The sequence below is a fragment of the Aquarana catesbeiana genome, linkage group LG04 (assembly GCF_042186555.1).
Source record: "Aquarana catesbeiana isolate 2022-GZ linkage group LG04, ASM4218655v1, whole genome shotgun sequence".
Lineage (NCBI taxonomy): Eukaryota > Metazoa > Chordata > Amphibia > Anura > Ranidae > Aquarana > Aquarana catesbeiana.
The window spans coordinates 367,202,871-367,219,122 of record NC_133327.1 but is presented as its reverse complement, the minus strand read 5'-3'; the positions used below and the strand labels follow the sequence as shown (position 1 = coordinate 367,219,122).

Below are 16,252 nucleotides of genomic sequence, written 5' to 3'. Positions count from 1 at the left end.
CTAAAGATACACAATCTGGTGCAAAGAGAATTACTTGTACATCCCAGTGTGGCAGGGTCACTTTAGTAATTGATTAGGAAAATGTATTTGATAATTGTATTTTTTTTTCCTTCTATATTGAAACTATTTTACATGAAATATGATAATTTTTTTGGAGCAAAAGCACAACTTTTTTGGGGCCCAAACATTTTTAAATACAACTAGAAGACTCAGCCCTGTCATCACCAAGGTACAAGGACCTACTAGGGATGTAGCAACCAGCAGGTGTAACCACAGTTTTGCAGCAGGCATCCGACACACCCAGAAGTGTTGGATGTAGAAAACTTTAATTGTACTTCTAGCTTACAAGTAAGTATAGACTGGAATCTGGCGCAGACTGGTATTTTTATAATATTATTATTCTGGACATTGTTACAAAAAAACTGCCATCATATAAGAATTGAAAGTGCAACATACCTACAGTCCCATCTGCTATGCCCCAAAGCAAGGTTGTTCTGACCATCGAAGCTTCTATATTTCCTTGTGGTATTGAACCTTGCTCCCTTCTGCTTTTGCTTTGCACACATTTATGCACTTCTAAATTGGTGGCACTTTTTTTTTCTACATGACAGACTCATACATTTGTTTCACTCTATTACTGGGGCCTGACCTTTCTGTTTTGTGTGGCTAAGCACAAACAACTGCCATTCCACTTTTTAATTAGAGTACACTTACTGGTCACTGATACTCACTGGACAGGGGAAAGTAAAACGCCAGGCCCTAGTAACAATGTGAGTCTAAGTGGAGGAGCGCAGTAAAGAGTTTTCTAGCTAAAAACTATAAAAGCTAGCATCTTGTGGACTCAACTGTTGGGTAGGTTAGGTTGTAAGCTTGTAAAAGTTTCAACTCAAGTACAGGTTCACTTATGTTAAAAATAATATTTAAACTAAATTGGGTGCCCTACTAAATGGTAACGGCAAAAGTCACTGTCAAGACAAATCTTTCTGATCTATGCCCCACCCCCCAATGACTTTCTATTGGTCACTAAATGCAATAAGGTTCAGGTTGTGGAAGGGGGCAGGTAGGAATCAAGGCTGGAAGCAGTGGACAAAATCTGTAAACTAGAACTCCTGAGTTTTGGGGAGGTGCCTACTGTATTGACCTATGGCCACCTATAAAGTGAGCCCAGAGTAGGAATAAGCTTCGAGTTCGAGTCGAACTCATGTTCGACTCGAACATTGGCTGTTCGCAAGTTTGCCGAACAGCGAACAATTTGGGGTGTTCGCGGCAAATTCGAATGCTGCGGAACACCCTTTAAAAGTCTATGGGAGAAATCAAAAGTGCTAATTTTAAAGGCTTATATGCAAGTTATTGTCATAAAAAGTGTTTGGGGACCTGGGTCCTGCCCCAGGGGACATGGATCAATGCAAAAAAAAGTTTTAAAAACGGCCGTTTTTTCAGGAGCAGTGATTTTAATAATGCTTAAAGTCAAACAATAAAAGTGTAATATTCCTTTAAATTTCGTAGCTGGGGGGTGTCTATAGTATGCCTGTAAAGGGGCGCATGTTTCCCGTGTTTAGAACAGTCTGACAGCAAAATGACATTTCGAAGGAAAAAACCCATTTAAAACTACTCGCGGCTATTGCATTGCCGACAATACACATAGAAGTTCATTGATAAAAATGGCATGGGAATTTCCCACAGGGGAACCCCGAACCAAAATTAAAAAAAAAAAAAAGACGTGGGAGTCCCCCTAAATTCCATACCAGGCCCTTCAGGTCTGGTGTGGATATTAAGGGGAACCCCGGCCAAAATTTTTTTTAAAAATGACGTGGGGTTCCCCCTAAATTCCATACCAGACCCTTTAGGTCTGGTATGGATTTTAAGGGGAACCCCGCGCCAAAAAAAAAAAAAAAACGGCGTGGGGTCCCCCCCAAGAATTCATACCAGACCCTTATCCGAGCACGCAACCTGGCAGGCCGCAGGAAAAGAGGGGGGGACGAGAGTGCGCCCCCCCTCCTGAACCGTACCAGGCCACATGCCCTCAACATTGGGAGGGGGCTTTGGGGTAGCCCCCAAAACACCTTGTCCCCATGTTGATGAGGACAAGGGCCTCATCCCCACAACCCTGGCCAGTGGTTGTGGGGGTCTGGGGGCGGGGGGCTTATCGGAATCTGGAAGCCCCCTTTAACAAGGGGACCCCCAGATCCCGGCCCCCCCCTGTGTGAAATGGTAAGGGGGTACTTACCCCTACTATTTCACTAAAAAACTGTCAAAAATGTTAAAAATGACAAGAGACAGTTTTTGACAATTCCTTTATTTAAATGCTTCTTCTTTCTTCTATCTTCCTTCATCTTCTTCTTCTGGTTCTTCTGGTTCTTCCTCCGGCGTTCTCGTCCAGCATCTCCTCTGTGGCGTCTTCTATCTTCTTCTCCTCGGGCCGCTCCGCACCCATGGCATGGGGGGAGGCTCCCGCTCTTCTCTTCATCTTCTTCTTCATGTTCTTCTTCTTCCTTCTTCTCTTCTTCATTTTCTTCTCCAGGCCGCTCCGCATCCATGCTGGCATGGAGGGAGGCTTCCGCTGTGTGACGGCGTCTCCTCGTCTGACGGTTCTTAAATAACGGGGGGCGGGGCACCCGGTGACCCCGCCCCCCTCTGATGCACGGGACATGACGGGACTTCCCTGTGGCATTCCCCGTGATGTCACAGGGAAGTCCCGTCAAGTCACCGTGCGTCAGAGGGGGCCCCGCCCCCCGTTATTTAAGAACCGTCAGACGAAGAGACGCCGTCACACAGCAGGAGCCTCCCTCCATGCCAGCATGGATGCGGAGCGGCCCGGAGAAGAAAATGAAGAAGAGAAGAACATGAAGAAGAAGATGAAGAGAAGAGCGGGAGCCTCCCCCCATGCCATGGGTGCGGAGCGGCCCGAGGAGAAGAAGATAGAAGACGCCGCGGAGGAGATGCTGGACGAGAACGCCGGAGGAAGAACCAGAAGAAGAAGAAGATGAAGGAAGATAGAAGAAAGAAGAAGCATTTAAATAAAGGAATTGTCAAAAACTGTCTCTTGTCATTTTTAACATTTTTGACAGTTTTTTAGTGAAATGGTAGGGGTAAGTACCCCCTTACCATTTCACACAGGGGGGGGGCCGGGATCTGGGGGTCCCCTTGTTAAAGGGGGCTTCCAGATTCCGATAAGCCCCCCGCCCGCAGACCCCCCACAACCACCGGCCAGGGTTGTGGGGATGAGGCCCTTGTCCTTATCAACATGGGGACAAGGTGTTTTGGGGGGCTACCCCAAAGCACCCTCCCAATGTTGAGGGCATGTGGCCTGGTACAGTTCAGAGGGGGGCGCACTCTCGTCCCCTCTCTTTTCCTGCGGCTTGCCAGGTTGCGTGCTCGGATAAGGGTCTGGTATGGATTTTTGGGGGGACCCCACGCCGTTTTTTTTTTTTTTTTGGCGCGGGGTTCCCCTTAAAATCCATACCAGACCTGAAGGGTCTGGTATGGAATTTAGGGGGAACCCCACGTCTTTTTTTTTTTAAATTTTGGTTCGGGGTTCCCCTGTGGGGAATTTCCATGCCGTTTTTATCAATGAACTTCTATGTGTATTGTCGGCAATGCAATAGCCGCGAGTAATTTTAAATGTGTTTTTTCCTTCGAAATGTCATTTTGCTGTCAGACTGTTCTAAACACGGGGAACATGCGCCCCTTTACAGGCATACTTTAGACACCCCCCGGCTACGAAATTTAAAGGGATATTACACTTTTATTGTTTGACTTTAAGCATTATTAAAATCACTGCTCCTGAAAAAACGGCCGTTTTTAAAACTTTTTTTTGCATTTATCCATGTCCCCTGGGGCAGTACCCAGGTCCACAAACACTTTTTATGACAATAACTTGCATATAAGCCTTTAAAATTAGCACTTTTGATTATTCATGTTCGTGTCCCATAGACTTTAACGGTGTTCGCGTGTTCGAACGAACTTTTTTCCTGTTCGCATGTTCTGGTGCGAACCGAACAGGGGGGTGTTCGGCTCATCCCTAGCACAGAGATTGCCTTTAAAGCAAGTATCTAATTTTGCAGGTTAAAACCAACGATTACTTACCAGCTTTAAAAGTAACAATGCATTTGAGACAAGCAAACTCAGTCGCATCTAACCGTAACTGTCGAAATCTGGCCACAACTTCCTGTAAAGCTTGAATCTCAGCTATAATTTTATTCAGCTTCTGCGAGTCAGTGTTATCGTTGTTCATTCCTAAAATCCAAACATATCATAGATAATATTATTTTTATATCTATCATTTGTAATCTAAGCAAGTCTACTCCATTTAACATGGATCTGTCATCATGGTCTAAACTATGTCTGTGTCGATATTATGAAAATGATAATAAAGTACTCCTTTGGATGATAACAAACACAGTGATTAGCATTTCAATGATGATGCAGGCAGTTATGAATACAACAAAACAACACTATTTGCATTTAAATATAGATTTATAAATGACAGGTATGGGCTATTGTTCACACAGGATTTGTTATTCTTCACATGTTGTTCATATTCCCTGCTATGTATTTTAATGTTAATTTCTACAATAAAGTCATTAAATTGAGCGGTACTTACCAGATACAGCCAGTAGTGTGTTTGCATCAACCGGGATGGCCCATTGTGCTATTCCCAGAACAAATAGCTCTCGCCATGCATCTTCCAGGAGCATCAGCTGCCATAGAATAAATGAATGATAGGTTTACAAGCACATAAGCTATGCATCCCTCTCCAGTTTCACGGCTGCTTTGACTGCTATATAGAACACTTTACATCTGAGCATTTTCTCATTTGTGCATTGCCAATGACACTTAGGAATGAATTGGGTTTTATGCTCTTGGCTTATATACAGTATGTGAGAGCACTGCTTGAGACTAAAATTGAAAAATCACAGGATCCACCGTACAAGAATACTTGAAACCTTAGGAAGTGTAATCTATCCGCTCAATTTATTTTATATTTATAAATATCATGTTTTTCAAGTTTAACTGGGTTTATCCTGTTTAACTTTGAATATATAAAACCTTTTTTTAAAATGTATAAATAGCATATTTTTATATATAGTTTTTTCTTCATTATGAACAGTTGGCAAACCCAGGAGTGATAATCTGTATTCATTTGAATCATTTAGTCAAAATCCTTTGTTGTGAACAAGCTAACAGTTTTGCAACACAGTTTATGTAGAAGACCTAAAAACAAAACCCTGACATTAAATGCTATGCCTAAATTTTTTTTTTTTTTTTTTTTTTAGATAAACATGTAAAAGAGATCACATTGGTGCAAAAACTTATCATTATGTGGAAAAGTAAACTTTCCCTGAGGGAATCATGGGGGTTGATTTACTAAAACTGGGGAGTGCAAAAGCAGGTGCAGCTCTGCATAGAAACCAATCAGCTTCCAGGTTTTATTGCCAAAGCCTAATTGAACAAGCTAAAGTTAGAAGCTGATTGGCTACCATGCATAGCTGCACCAAATTTTGCACTCTCAAGTTTTAGTAAATCAACCCCATAGAGTCTGCCTTTGCCTAATTCCTTCTGAAAATTGCTAGTTGCCCGGCTGTTTTGCAGACCCGCTGACTTCACTAGTTTTGAAATTACTGACTCCAAACGTGTATGCAGTAAGTAAAGCCAGTATCAACAGTGACTCAAAGGGGTTGATTTACTAAAACTGGAAAGTGCAAAATTTGGTGCAATTCTGCATAGAAACCAATCATCTTCCAGTTTTTTGGGTTTTTTTGTCAACGCTTAATTGAAAAAGCTGAGGTTAGAAGCTGATTGGCTACCATGCACAGCTGCACCAGATTTTGCACTCTCCAAGTTTAGTAAAACCCCAAAGTGTTTAAGCAGAAGATATCTGAATGACAGCCAGACACCTTACATTTACAGGATGAAAAGTCGAAACAGCAGTTTCCATGTTTCTTTCAGAAAGGGTTACCTTTAATGTTATAAAAAAAATATATATTTTTCTGTATAATTTGTATTTATATATACACATGTGAGCAGTCATATGCCTTCATTACACATCCTGCTTTGCAGTGCAACATAATAGTTATGTTTTTCTGACAATATAGGTCTATGAGTAAGCTATTACTTTGCAAACAATACACACATTCCCTGTGAGGGTCATATTGTAAGTCAGTTACAGTTGTTAGAGAAGAGTAATTGCACCCTAGCCCCCTCTAGTGACTAATCTACAAATCTCTATATTTAAAAGAGAAGTATGGCCAAAGAATTTGTGGCCATACTTCTCTTGTGGGTCACAGGAGTGCACTTGCTTTTTCTCTCCAGTAACCCAAAGTCAGCCCACTATCAGTTGATGTGGTAGAACTGCTCAAGGCTCTGGACAGATCCCAACAATTTTGTCAGGATCCACATAGCTGCCTGATTGACAGTTGACGCCACCCCTCAGTGCATGACTAAAAGCCGGAGCCAGCGGCTCCCGCCCCCATCCCTGCCGGGCACTGCAGGAGCACAGCAAAACACCGTGACTGACAGTCACTGCTCTCCACTCCAAGCAGACTGAGAACTGAGTGAACAGCAGTCATGTAATCTCCTAATTCTCGATCTTAGAGCCAAAATGGGACAGCTGCAGCATAGCATCGATGCTGCAGCATAGAGGTGAGTATGTATGTTTATTTTTTTTTTTGGCAAACTTCTCCTGTAGCCTCCCTGATGGTATTCCCAAGTGTGGCTCGGAGTTAAATTTCAGCACCATTAGCGGTAACCCCGAGCCACACTCGGGATTGCATTGCAGGATCCTGGTGCGGTATACTTACCTTGTCCCCAGGATCCTGCGATGTCCCCCCCGCTGTGTCTGCAGGCTCTGTCCTCCTCCCAAAGCCTCTCTGTGCCGGGCTCCGTTCCCTGTGAGCGTCGTGACGCACAGGGGCGGAGCCTGGCGGCAAATTCAAAAAATGTATAAATCATAACACATGATCTTACAGATTACAGTACTGTATGAAATTTTTTCACATCCCTTTTGTCCCCAATGCTTTGTCCAATGCCCTGCATGCAGTTTTTATTATATATATACTGTTCTTTCTGCCTGGAAACTTGAGATTGTCCATAGCAACCAAAAAGTGTCCCTTTACGTCAAAAGTGGCTTTAAACCAGCTAGAAAACAGCGATAGTAAATTAGAACACTTGCAGAATTGAACGATAGTAAATTGTGGGGAAATTTATTTTATTATTTTTTTAAAATTATTTATATTTATTTATTATATTATAAGTTATGATTTTGTGTTTCAAACTTCATCATACCCGGGATATCTACTAGACTCTTGGTGAACAGATTTAAGTGTGTTATTGCTAAGAATTACAGGCCTACAATATAAAACGCCAAATTTCTATGCAAAATAATTGTACCGCTTTGAGACGCAAAAATGTGAAATAATCATACCGCCAGGGAGGTTAACACAATTCCAAAATATGGAACAGAAAGCTTGTAGAAATGTTAGGTATCAAGGCTTTCTTTAGGGCAAACAGTGAATTTGGAATATGATCTCACTGAATAAAGTATACTTTTTTTTTTAATACATAAAAACGTGGAAATATAACCATGTTTCACTCAGAACTGGACAATAGGATGGACGTGGAATAATAACCATGTTTCACTCAGAACTGGACAATAGGATGGACGTGGAAATATCACCATGTTTCACTCAGAACTGGACAATAGGATGTTTTAGAAAATGTATTACTTATCAATTGTACCCTTTACAAAGCAGTTTACTTCTGACATTTAGCCTAATGATTTGCCAATAACGTTGTCATTGCATATCACACCAAAGTGATGGTGAGATTGTCTTCAAATAAATATTTTATTTTCAATGCATTGAATCAATTTTGACCAGTGTTCATTTTAAAGCAATGGGTTCTGTTACTGTTGATCCCTGAAAATGCTAGATGCCTGGCTGTAGAATAATTAATGAGACGGACCATTAATAAAAGAGACGTTAATAATGGGGATTATTGAGCTTTTTCTTGTATAAAAAATGATACATGGGCTCCTATGCTTTGCCTGCTTGTTTATTTATTACGTTTAGCCTCATTCCTTTAAAAGTTCCATATTTAATGGATGATTTATTTTATATATATATATACCTAATTGTATAATTCTAAGTTGTATTGATGCAGGATTGTATGCATACAGTGCAATGTAGATCACTGATCTTTGATATGATAGTTTAGTTATCATTTATCACCACTGTGCCATTTGCCAGGCACTGTGACAATACATATTCTGTAAGTTGTGGAGCTCAGTGTTAAATGCATTAGTGTTTGACCTGCATCGTATTGCTGTGAGTGACGGCGTTCCGATATATGTTATCAAAGTTGTCATCGCTCGTGTGTGTGTGTATATATATATATATATATATATATATATATATATATATATATATATATATATATATATATATATATATATATATATGGTGGAGGGTAAAGGTGAGGTATAACATCTGTCATTTTTAATCCTGAATTCCTAAAATAAAGGATTTGTATAATAATAAAAAGACTCCATAATCCCCTTTATTAACTTCTCTTTAATTAATGGCCTCTCCCATTAATTATTCTGCAAGTATACTGTATGTTGAGTTAGAAGGATTACCCCCAATCGGGGAGTGAGCATAACAATATCTAAACCACATTTTCAATTTAATTGATAAGAACCTTACAGCTTTATAAATTTGCTATAATAAGTTAGATGCTTGGCTGTCTCTAGCTTTACTAGTTACTGAGGTTCAGCTAGTAAGCAGCAACATAAGTTGGTGTAAAGAAAGAACTCCTAAAGGGTTAGTATGACACGTAGGCAACTAGCAAATGATCTGCTTATTTCTTTAACTACTGGTTTTCTTTAACACCATTTACAAAAGCACTGTAAAACAAACATAAGAAATCAGTCATTTTTGAAGATATTGTTTTATGACTCTAAACTCACTTGATCTTGTAGAGACAGTGTAGAAAAAGCTGGCACACTCTTAGCCCATTTAATGCTCATGAATAGGAGCCGGGCTGCGGATTCACAAACAGATTCAGTGGCCACTTCATAGAGATACAATGGAGCTCCATTCACTTCATGTGGGTACTAGATCAAAAAGGAAAACAGACATTTCAGTTACATATTAATACAGTATATGGCAACTACTACATTAATCATTCATTTTTAATAATAAACCACACTGACTTACCCTCCCAGTACAATTTAATATCTTGTACCCCCACAACCAATTTAAGCTATTGCCAATAAAAGAAGTAAAAGTAAGAAATTCCTGAATTGTAGATGTTTCCTAAATCTTTAAGAATGTGTATGCCTATGTTGATTAATCTGCCTTATCAATGAGCAGGTATTATTTCCTAAAGATGGCCATGCAGTATTGAGGTTTATTAAAGGTTCAGGCTGCCATTCTAATCCTGGCTAGTGATGGGCGAATCATAAGGAACCTCACAGGTTTGATTTACCAAGTTTTCCCAATTTTATACTGGGGTTCTCTAGTGGTCTATCTGAGACAGCCCTGAATTTTTGAAAGTTTCTCCAATCTTCTCCAGCTACTGATGGATTCAGGAGGGATATGGAAATCCTGAAAAGTTCTCTAGTTAGCCAAGTCGCTACTGGTGGCAAAGGTGCTCCCATAATTAGGAGAAGAGGCCTATGGTCCAGAGTGTGCAATTGCCCTATTTTTTAGACCAGCCTTTCATTGCATTAATGTACACCTCCACTTTCCAAGGTGGAAGGATGATTGTTTACAGATGCTTATGCATCCTGCATATCTAATGTTCGGTTTCAGGAAATGGTGTCCAAAGGCTACCATGTGGCTGGAACATGAAAAACATGCAGAGATCTCCCTTAGAGATAAATGACGCTGGTGGGTAATTTAACTATTATTATTGCATACATTTAAAGCACACATATGTTAACATTTACTGTATATCTTAGAGAGGAGAGTTTTTTTAAGAGCACAACTGATCCATGTTGTAGGATATGTAGGATAAGTAAGTCCGTCATTGAAAATATCTTTAACCACTTCATCCCCGGAAGGATTTACCCCCTTCCTGACCAGAGCACTTTTTACAATTTGGCACTGCGTCGCTTTAACTGCTAATTGCGCGGTCATGCAATGCTGTATCCAAACTAAATTTGCGTCCTTTTCTTCCCACAAATAGAGCTTTCTTTTGATGGTATTTGATCACCTCTGCCATTTTTATTTTTTGCACTATAAACGGAAAAAGACCGAAAATTTTGAAAAAAAATGATATTTTCTAATTTTGTTATAAAAAAATCCATTAAACTCAATTTTAGTCATACATTTAGGCCAAAATGTATTCGGCCACAAGTCTTTGGTAAAAAAAATGTCAATAAGTGTATATTTATTGGTTTGCGCAAAAGTTATAGTGCCTACAAACTAGGGTACATTTTCTGGAATTTACACAGCCTTTAATTTATGACTGCCTATGTCATTTCTTGAGGTGCAAAATGGCAGGGCAGTACAACCCCCCCCCCCCAAATGACCCCATTTTGGAAAGTAGACACCCCAAGGAAATTGCTGAGAGGCATGTTGAGCCAATTGAATATTATTTTTTTTTTTGTCCCAAGTGATTGAATAATGACAAAAAAAAAAAATTTACAAAAAGTTGTCACTAAATGATATATTGCTCACACAGGCCATGGGCATATGTGGAATTGCACCCCAAAATACATTCAGCTGCTTTTTGATTTCACTCCTCACTACCCATCACAGTTTTGAAGGCCATAAAATGCCCAGATGGCACAACCCCCCCCCCCAAATGTCCCCATTTTGGAAAGTAGACACCCCAAGCTATTTGCTGAGAGGCATGTTGAGTCCATGGAATATTTTATATTTTGACACAAGTTGCGGGAAAGTGACAATTTTTTTTTTTTTTTTTTTGCACAAAGTTGTCACTAAATGATATATTGCTCACACAGGCCATGGGCATATGTGGAATTGCACCCCAAAATACATTTAGCTGCTTCTCCTGAGTATGGGGATACCACATGTGTGGGACTTTTTGGGAGCCTAGCCGTGTATGGGGCTCCGAAATCCAATCACCGCCTTCAGGATTTCTAAGGGCGTAAATTTTTGATTTCACTCTTCACTGCCTATCACAGTTTCGGAGGCCATGGAATGCCCAGATGGCACAAACCCCCCCCCAAATGACCCCATTTTGGAAAGTAGACACCCCAAGCTATTTGCTGAGAGGCATGGTGAGTATTTTGCAGCTCTCATTTGTTTTTGTAAATGAAGAAAGACAAGAAAAAAACTTTTTTTTTTTCTTTCTTCAATTTTCAAAACTTTGTGACAAAATGTGAGGTCTGCAAAATACTTTGTCAAATAATTTGTCTTTTTCCCGCAACTTGTGTCACAATATAAAATATTCCATGGACTCGACATGCCTCTCAGCAAATAGCTTGGGGTGTCTACCTTCCAAAATGGGGTCATTTGGGAGGGTTTTGAACTGTCCTGGCATTTTATGCACAACATTTAGAAGCTTATGTCACACATCACCTACTCTTCTAACCACTTGAAGACAAAGCCCTTTCTGACACTTTTTGTTTACATGAAAACATTTTTTTTTGCAAGAAAATTACTTTGAACCCCCAAACATTATATATTTTTTTAAAGCAAATGCCCTACAGATTAAAATGGTGGGTGTTTTCATTTTTTTTTTTCACACAGTATTTGCGCAGCGATTTTTCAAATGCATTTTTTGGGGAAAAAACACACTTTTTTAAATTTTAATGCACTAAAACACACTATATTGCCCAAATGTTTGATGAAATAAAAAAGATAATCTTAGGCCGAGTACATGGATACCAAACATGACATGCTTTAAAATTAAAATTGCGCACAAACGTGCAGTGGCGACAAACTAAATACATTTTTTAATCCTTTAAAAGCCTTTACAGGTTACCACTTTAGATTTACAGAGGAGATCTAGTGCTGAAATTACTGCCCTCGATATGACTTTCGCGGTGATACCTCACATGCATGGTGCAATTGCTGTTTACATTTGACGCCAGACCGACACTTGCGTTCGCCTTCGCGCGAGAGCAGGGGGGGACAGGGGTGCTTTTTTCTTTTTTTTTTCTTTATTATTTTTTTGTTTTTTTATCTTATTTTTAAACTGTTCCTTTCATTTTTTTTTTTTTTAATAATTTTTATTGTTATCTCAGGGAATGCAAATATCCCCTATGATAGCAATAGGTAGTGACAGGTACTCTTTTTTGAAAAAAATGGGGTCTATCAGACCCTAGATCTCTCCTCTGCCCTCAAAGCATCTGACCACACCAAGATCGGTGTGATAAAATGCTTTCCCAATTTCCCAATGGCGCTGTTTACATCCAGCGAAATCTAAGTCATGAAATGCTCGTAGCTTCTGATTTCTTAGGCCATAGAGATGTTTGGAGCCACTCTGGTCTCTGATCAGCTCTACGGTCAGCTGGCTGAATCACCGGCTGCATTCTCAGGTTCCCTGTTGGGACAGGAGAGCCAGAGAAAAACATGGAAGACGGTGGGTGGGGGGGGACATTCCCTTCCACTGCTTGTAAAAGCAGTCTAGAGGCTAATTAGCCGCTAGGATTGCTTTTACATGAAAGCCGACCACTGGCTGAAAAGAATGATGATACCTAAACCTGCAGGCATCATTCTGGTATAACCACTCAAAGTCCAGCAACATACCAGTACGTTGCTGGTCCTTGTTGGGCATATATTGTAATCTTTTTTTTTCATGCAGCCTGTGGGCTGAACGAAAAAAAGAGATTGATCGGTGGGTATGCCCACCATTAGAATACCTCCCTTCATCCACCCACTTCTAATGATGGGCATACATGCACCATTTATATATGCCGAAGCATGGGGGCATCCTCCCGCAAAAGGTAGGAGCAAATCGCTCCTCCGCCCCTGCTGCCCCCATGCTTCGGCATATATCACCTCCGCTGGAGTCACGGCTTTATATATCGTGGGAGCAAACGCTGTTGCTGTCAAGATAGATAAATCCGCGCTGCAGCTGAATGGCGTACCTGAAGACAAAAAAATGGATAACAATAAAACACAGTAAACGGTAAAGTATAAAAATTGCATACCTGAAAAGCAAACTTGATAAAACATAATAACAACAAAACATTGCAGAATAGAATACAGTAAAAAAGAGCAGAACAATCGAGAGAGAATAGAGACAGAGAGCAATTTTTTTTTTTTTTATATTTTTTTTGTGTTTTTTTTTTTTTTTTTACACTTTTTTTTTGTAACTGTAACTTTTGTAACTGGAACCGGTTCCAGGTTCGGGTCTCTCAAAATGCGATGGCATCTTGGGAGACCCTGTGAAAGTGCGCCTAGTCTGTGCAATGCTGTACGCTAATACTCAACTAGTGTATGGTAGCGTTCAAAACATTCACCAATGCAAAGACCAGGATTGTCAGGACAGGAGGGACAATAATAGCGGGTGTCACGCCTATATCCGCGCTTGCTGCAGACACAACATCTTTTTTGGGGGGTTCGTTGGGTAGGGGTACTCGGGAGGACATAAAGAAAATGCCTCTCATGCAGCTGACTGCATTTGGTTGGGGATGTGAATGGGGGAAGTACGGATGCTGCAGAAGTGGGGGGTTCCCAATTAGGATTGGTGAATGCAGCAGGAAGGGCATTATGGGCACGACGGGCCTGTGTTTGTCGTCTTCTTGGTGGCAGCGGGACACTATTTGTGCTTGCCACCTCACCAGCTTGAACTGTACTTATGGGACTCGCCACGTCACCAAGTGTTACTGCAGTGCTGGTTTGATTACGACTGGGGTGTACTAGGCCGCTGGTGCTTGCCAGTTCCCCAAAACGCTACCAAAAAAACTGTTAGCGATCGCAGGGATCAGGCCTGACTCTGCGAACGCTACAGTTATGCGTTTAGTGTTTTGTAAGTGACAGTGATCGATCAATACTTCACTTGGGTGGGCTGGGGGCAAAACGCAGGAGCTAGCAGGTATCTGGGCTGATCCCGCTAACACTGCATTTTTGGGAACCCTAAACTGCTGGGGACGCTAGTATAGATCTGATCGGATCAGATATTGATCCTTTCAGATACTATACCACTAAGGGAAGTGTACGGTGCGTGCGTGGGTGTTAGCGCTACTGGCACTAACCTGACGCTGCCTGGGGCTGGTGCTTGCCAGTTCACCAAAACTCTACCAAAAAAAACTGTTAGCGATCGCAGGGATCAGGCCTGACTCTGCGAACGCTGCAGTTATCTGTGTTTAGTGTTTTGTAAGTGACAGTGATCGATCGATACTGCACTTGGGTGGGCCGGGCTGGGCCGGGTGGAGGGGCAAAACGCAGGTGCTAGCAGGTATCTGGTATCTGGGCTGAACCCTAAACTGCTGGGGACGCTAGTATAGATCTGATCAGATCAGATATTGATCCATTCAGATACTATACCACTAAGGGAGGCGTATGCTGCGTGCGTGGGTGTTAGTGGCGCTAACCTGATGCTGCCTGGGGCGACGCAGACCCTATCTGACCGTAAAACCTAACTTATATCACTGCCGGGCCATCAGGGGCTAAACCTTTATTCGGTAATAAACAGCAGGTGCCCTGACACTATAAAAAATAAACTAACTAACCAGCGTCACCCGTAACACTTATACGGTGATCACTGGTGAAAGGGTTAACTAGGGGGCAATCAAGGGGTTAAAACCTTTATTAGGTAGTATATGGGGGTCCCTGACGCTATAAAACTCAGACGGCGAACCTAAATATTTACCTCCCTAACTAGCGTCACCAGTGACACTAATACAGCGATCAGAAAAACGATTGCTTAGTGACACTGGCGACGGGGGGTGATCAAGGGGTTAAAACTTTATTAGGGGGTACCCTAGACCTAAAGGGGGCTACCACTAACTGCCCTACCACACTAGCTGTCACAAACTGACACCAATGCAGTAATCAGAAATAAAAAATAAAAAAAACTGCTTGGTGTCATTGTGACGGGGGGGGCTGATCGGGGGGTGATCAGGGGGTGATCGGGGGGTGTACAGTATGCCTGGCGTGTTCTACTGTGATGTGTTGTGTTTGTGCACTCACATCGATGTCTTCTCTCCTCGGCGCCGGAACGGAAAATACCGAGCCGAGGAGAGATGACATCACTTCCTCCGCTTCTCTTTACTATACAGAAGCCGAGGAAGCATTTCATTCGCCAGGAGCGATCGCGAGGGGGGGGGCCACGAATGAGTGGCCTCCCCCTCACCTCTGATCGCCCCTGAAGAGAATCCGACCGCCGCAGGCACCGGGGGGAGTCCGATGGGACCCCCCGCCCGCAGGCAGGCAAGGACGTACAGGTAAGTCCTTATGCCTGCCCGTGCCATTCTGCTGACGTACATTGTCGTGCGCTGGTCGGCAACTGGTTAACAGGTCACTCATAACTGATATTTAGTCTTGGATAGACTCAGATTTTTTTTCTTCTGCTACACATAGAAGGTTTTTTTTTATCTTAATGCATAGAATCTTCTGCCTTTACTCTGTTTTTTATATTTTTTTTATATAAAGTACAGAATCTTATTTAAAAAAAAAAATACTTAAAGGAGTTGTAAAGGCAGAAGATTTCTTTTTATCTTAATGCATTCTATGCGTAAAGATAAAAAGCCTTCTGTGTGTAGCAGCCGCCCCAGCACCCACTAATACTTACCGGAGCCCAATTTCTCTCCAGCGATGTCCATGAGTCCCTCGGCTGTCCCGGACTCTCCCTCCTGATTGGCTGAGACACAGCAGTGGCCCCATTGGCTCCCGCTGCTGTCCATCAAAGTCAGTTAGCCAATAAGGAGATAGAGGGGGTGGGGCTGAATGGGGGCTCCGTGTCTGAATGGACACACAGAGCTGCAGCTCGGCTCGGGTACCCCCATAGCAAGCTGCTTGCTTTGGGGGCAATCGCAGGAGGATGGGGCCAGAAGCACTGAAGAGGCACCCGAGAATCCAGGCTGCTCTGTTCAAAACCACTACACAGGGCAGGTAAGTATAACATGTTTGTTATTTAAAAAAAAAAACAAAACTAAACTTTACAATCACTTTAATTGGGGTACATTCCACCATGTACTGCAATGCAGCACATAAGTACACTACATTACAATACAGTTCCAATCACACAATAAACTACTGTACATTCACTCATCGGTATAATGCCTAACATGTTGTACAGAACACAGTTCCCTGAACCATAACATCATGCATGA

General features: G+C 41.8%; 1 protein-coding gene across 1 annotated transcript in view; it reads right to left on the bottom strand.

The window, feature by feature from the left end:
* Positions 1-16,252, bottom strand: part of NR2E1 (nuclear receptor subfamily 2 group E member 1) — a 93,319-nt gene that overhangs the window by 12,727 nt on the left and 64,340 nt on the right. Inside the window, exons 5-7 of the mRNA XM_073627038.1 lie at positions 8,966-9,112; positions 4,604-4,700; positions 4,087-4,236 (exon numbers count right to left, since the gene is read on the bottom strand). Coding sequence (XP_073483139.1) covers positions 4,087-4,236; positions 4,604-4,700; positions 8,966-9,112 — 394 coding nt within the window. The remainder of the gene's footprint in view (positions 1-4,086; positions 4,237-4,603; positions 4,701-8,965; positions 9,113-16,252) is intronic.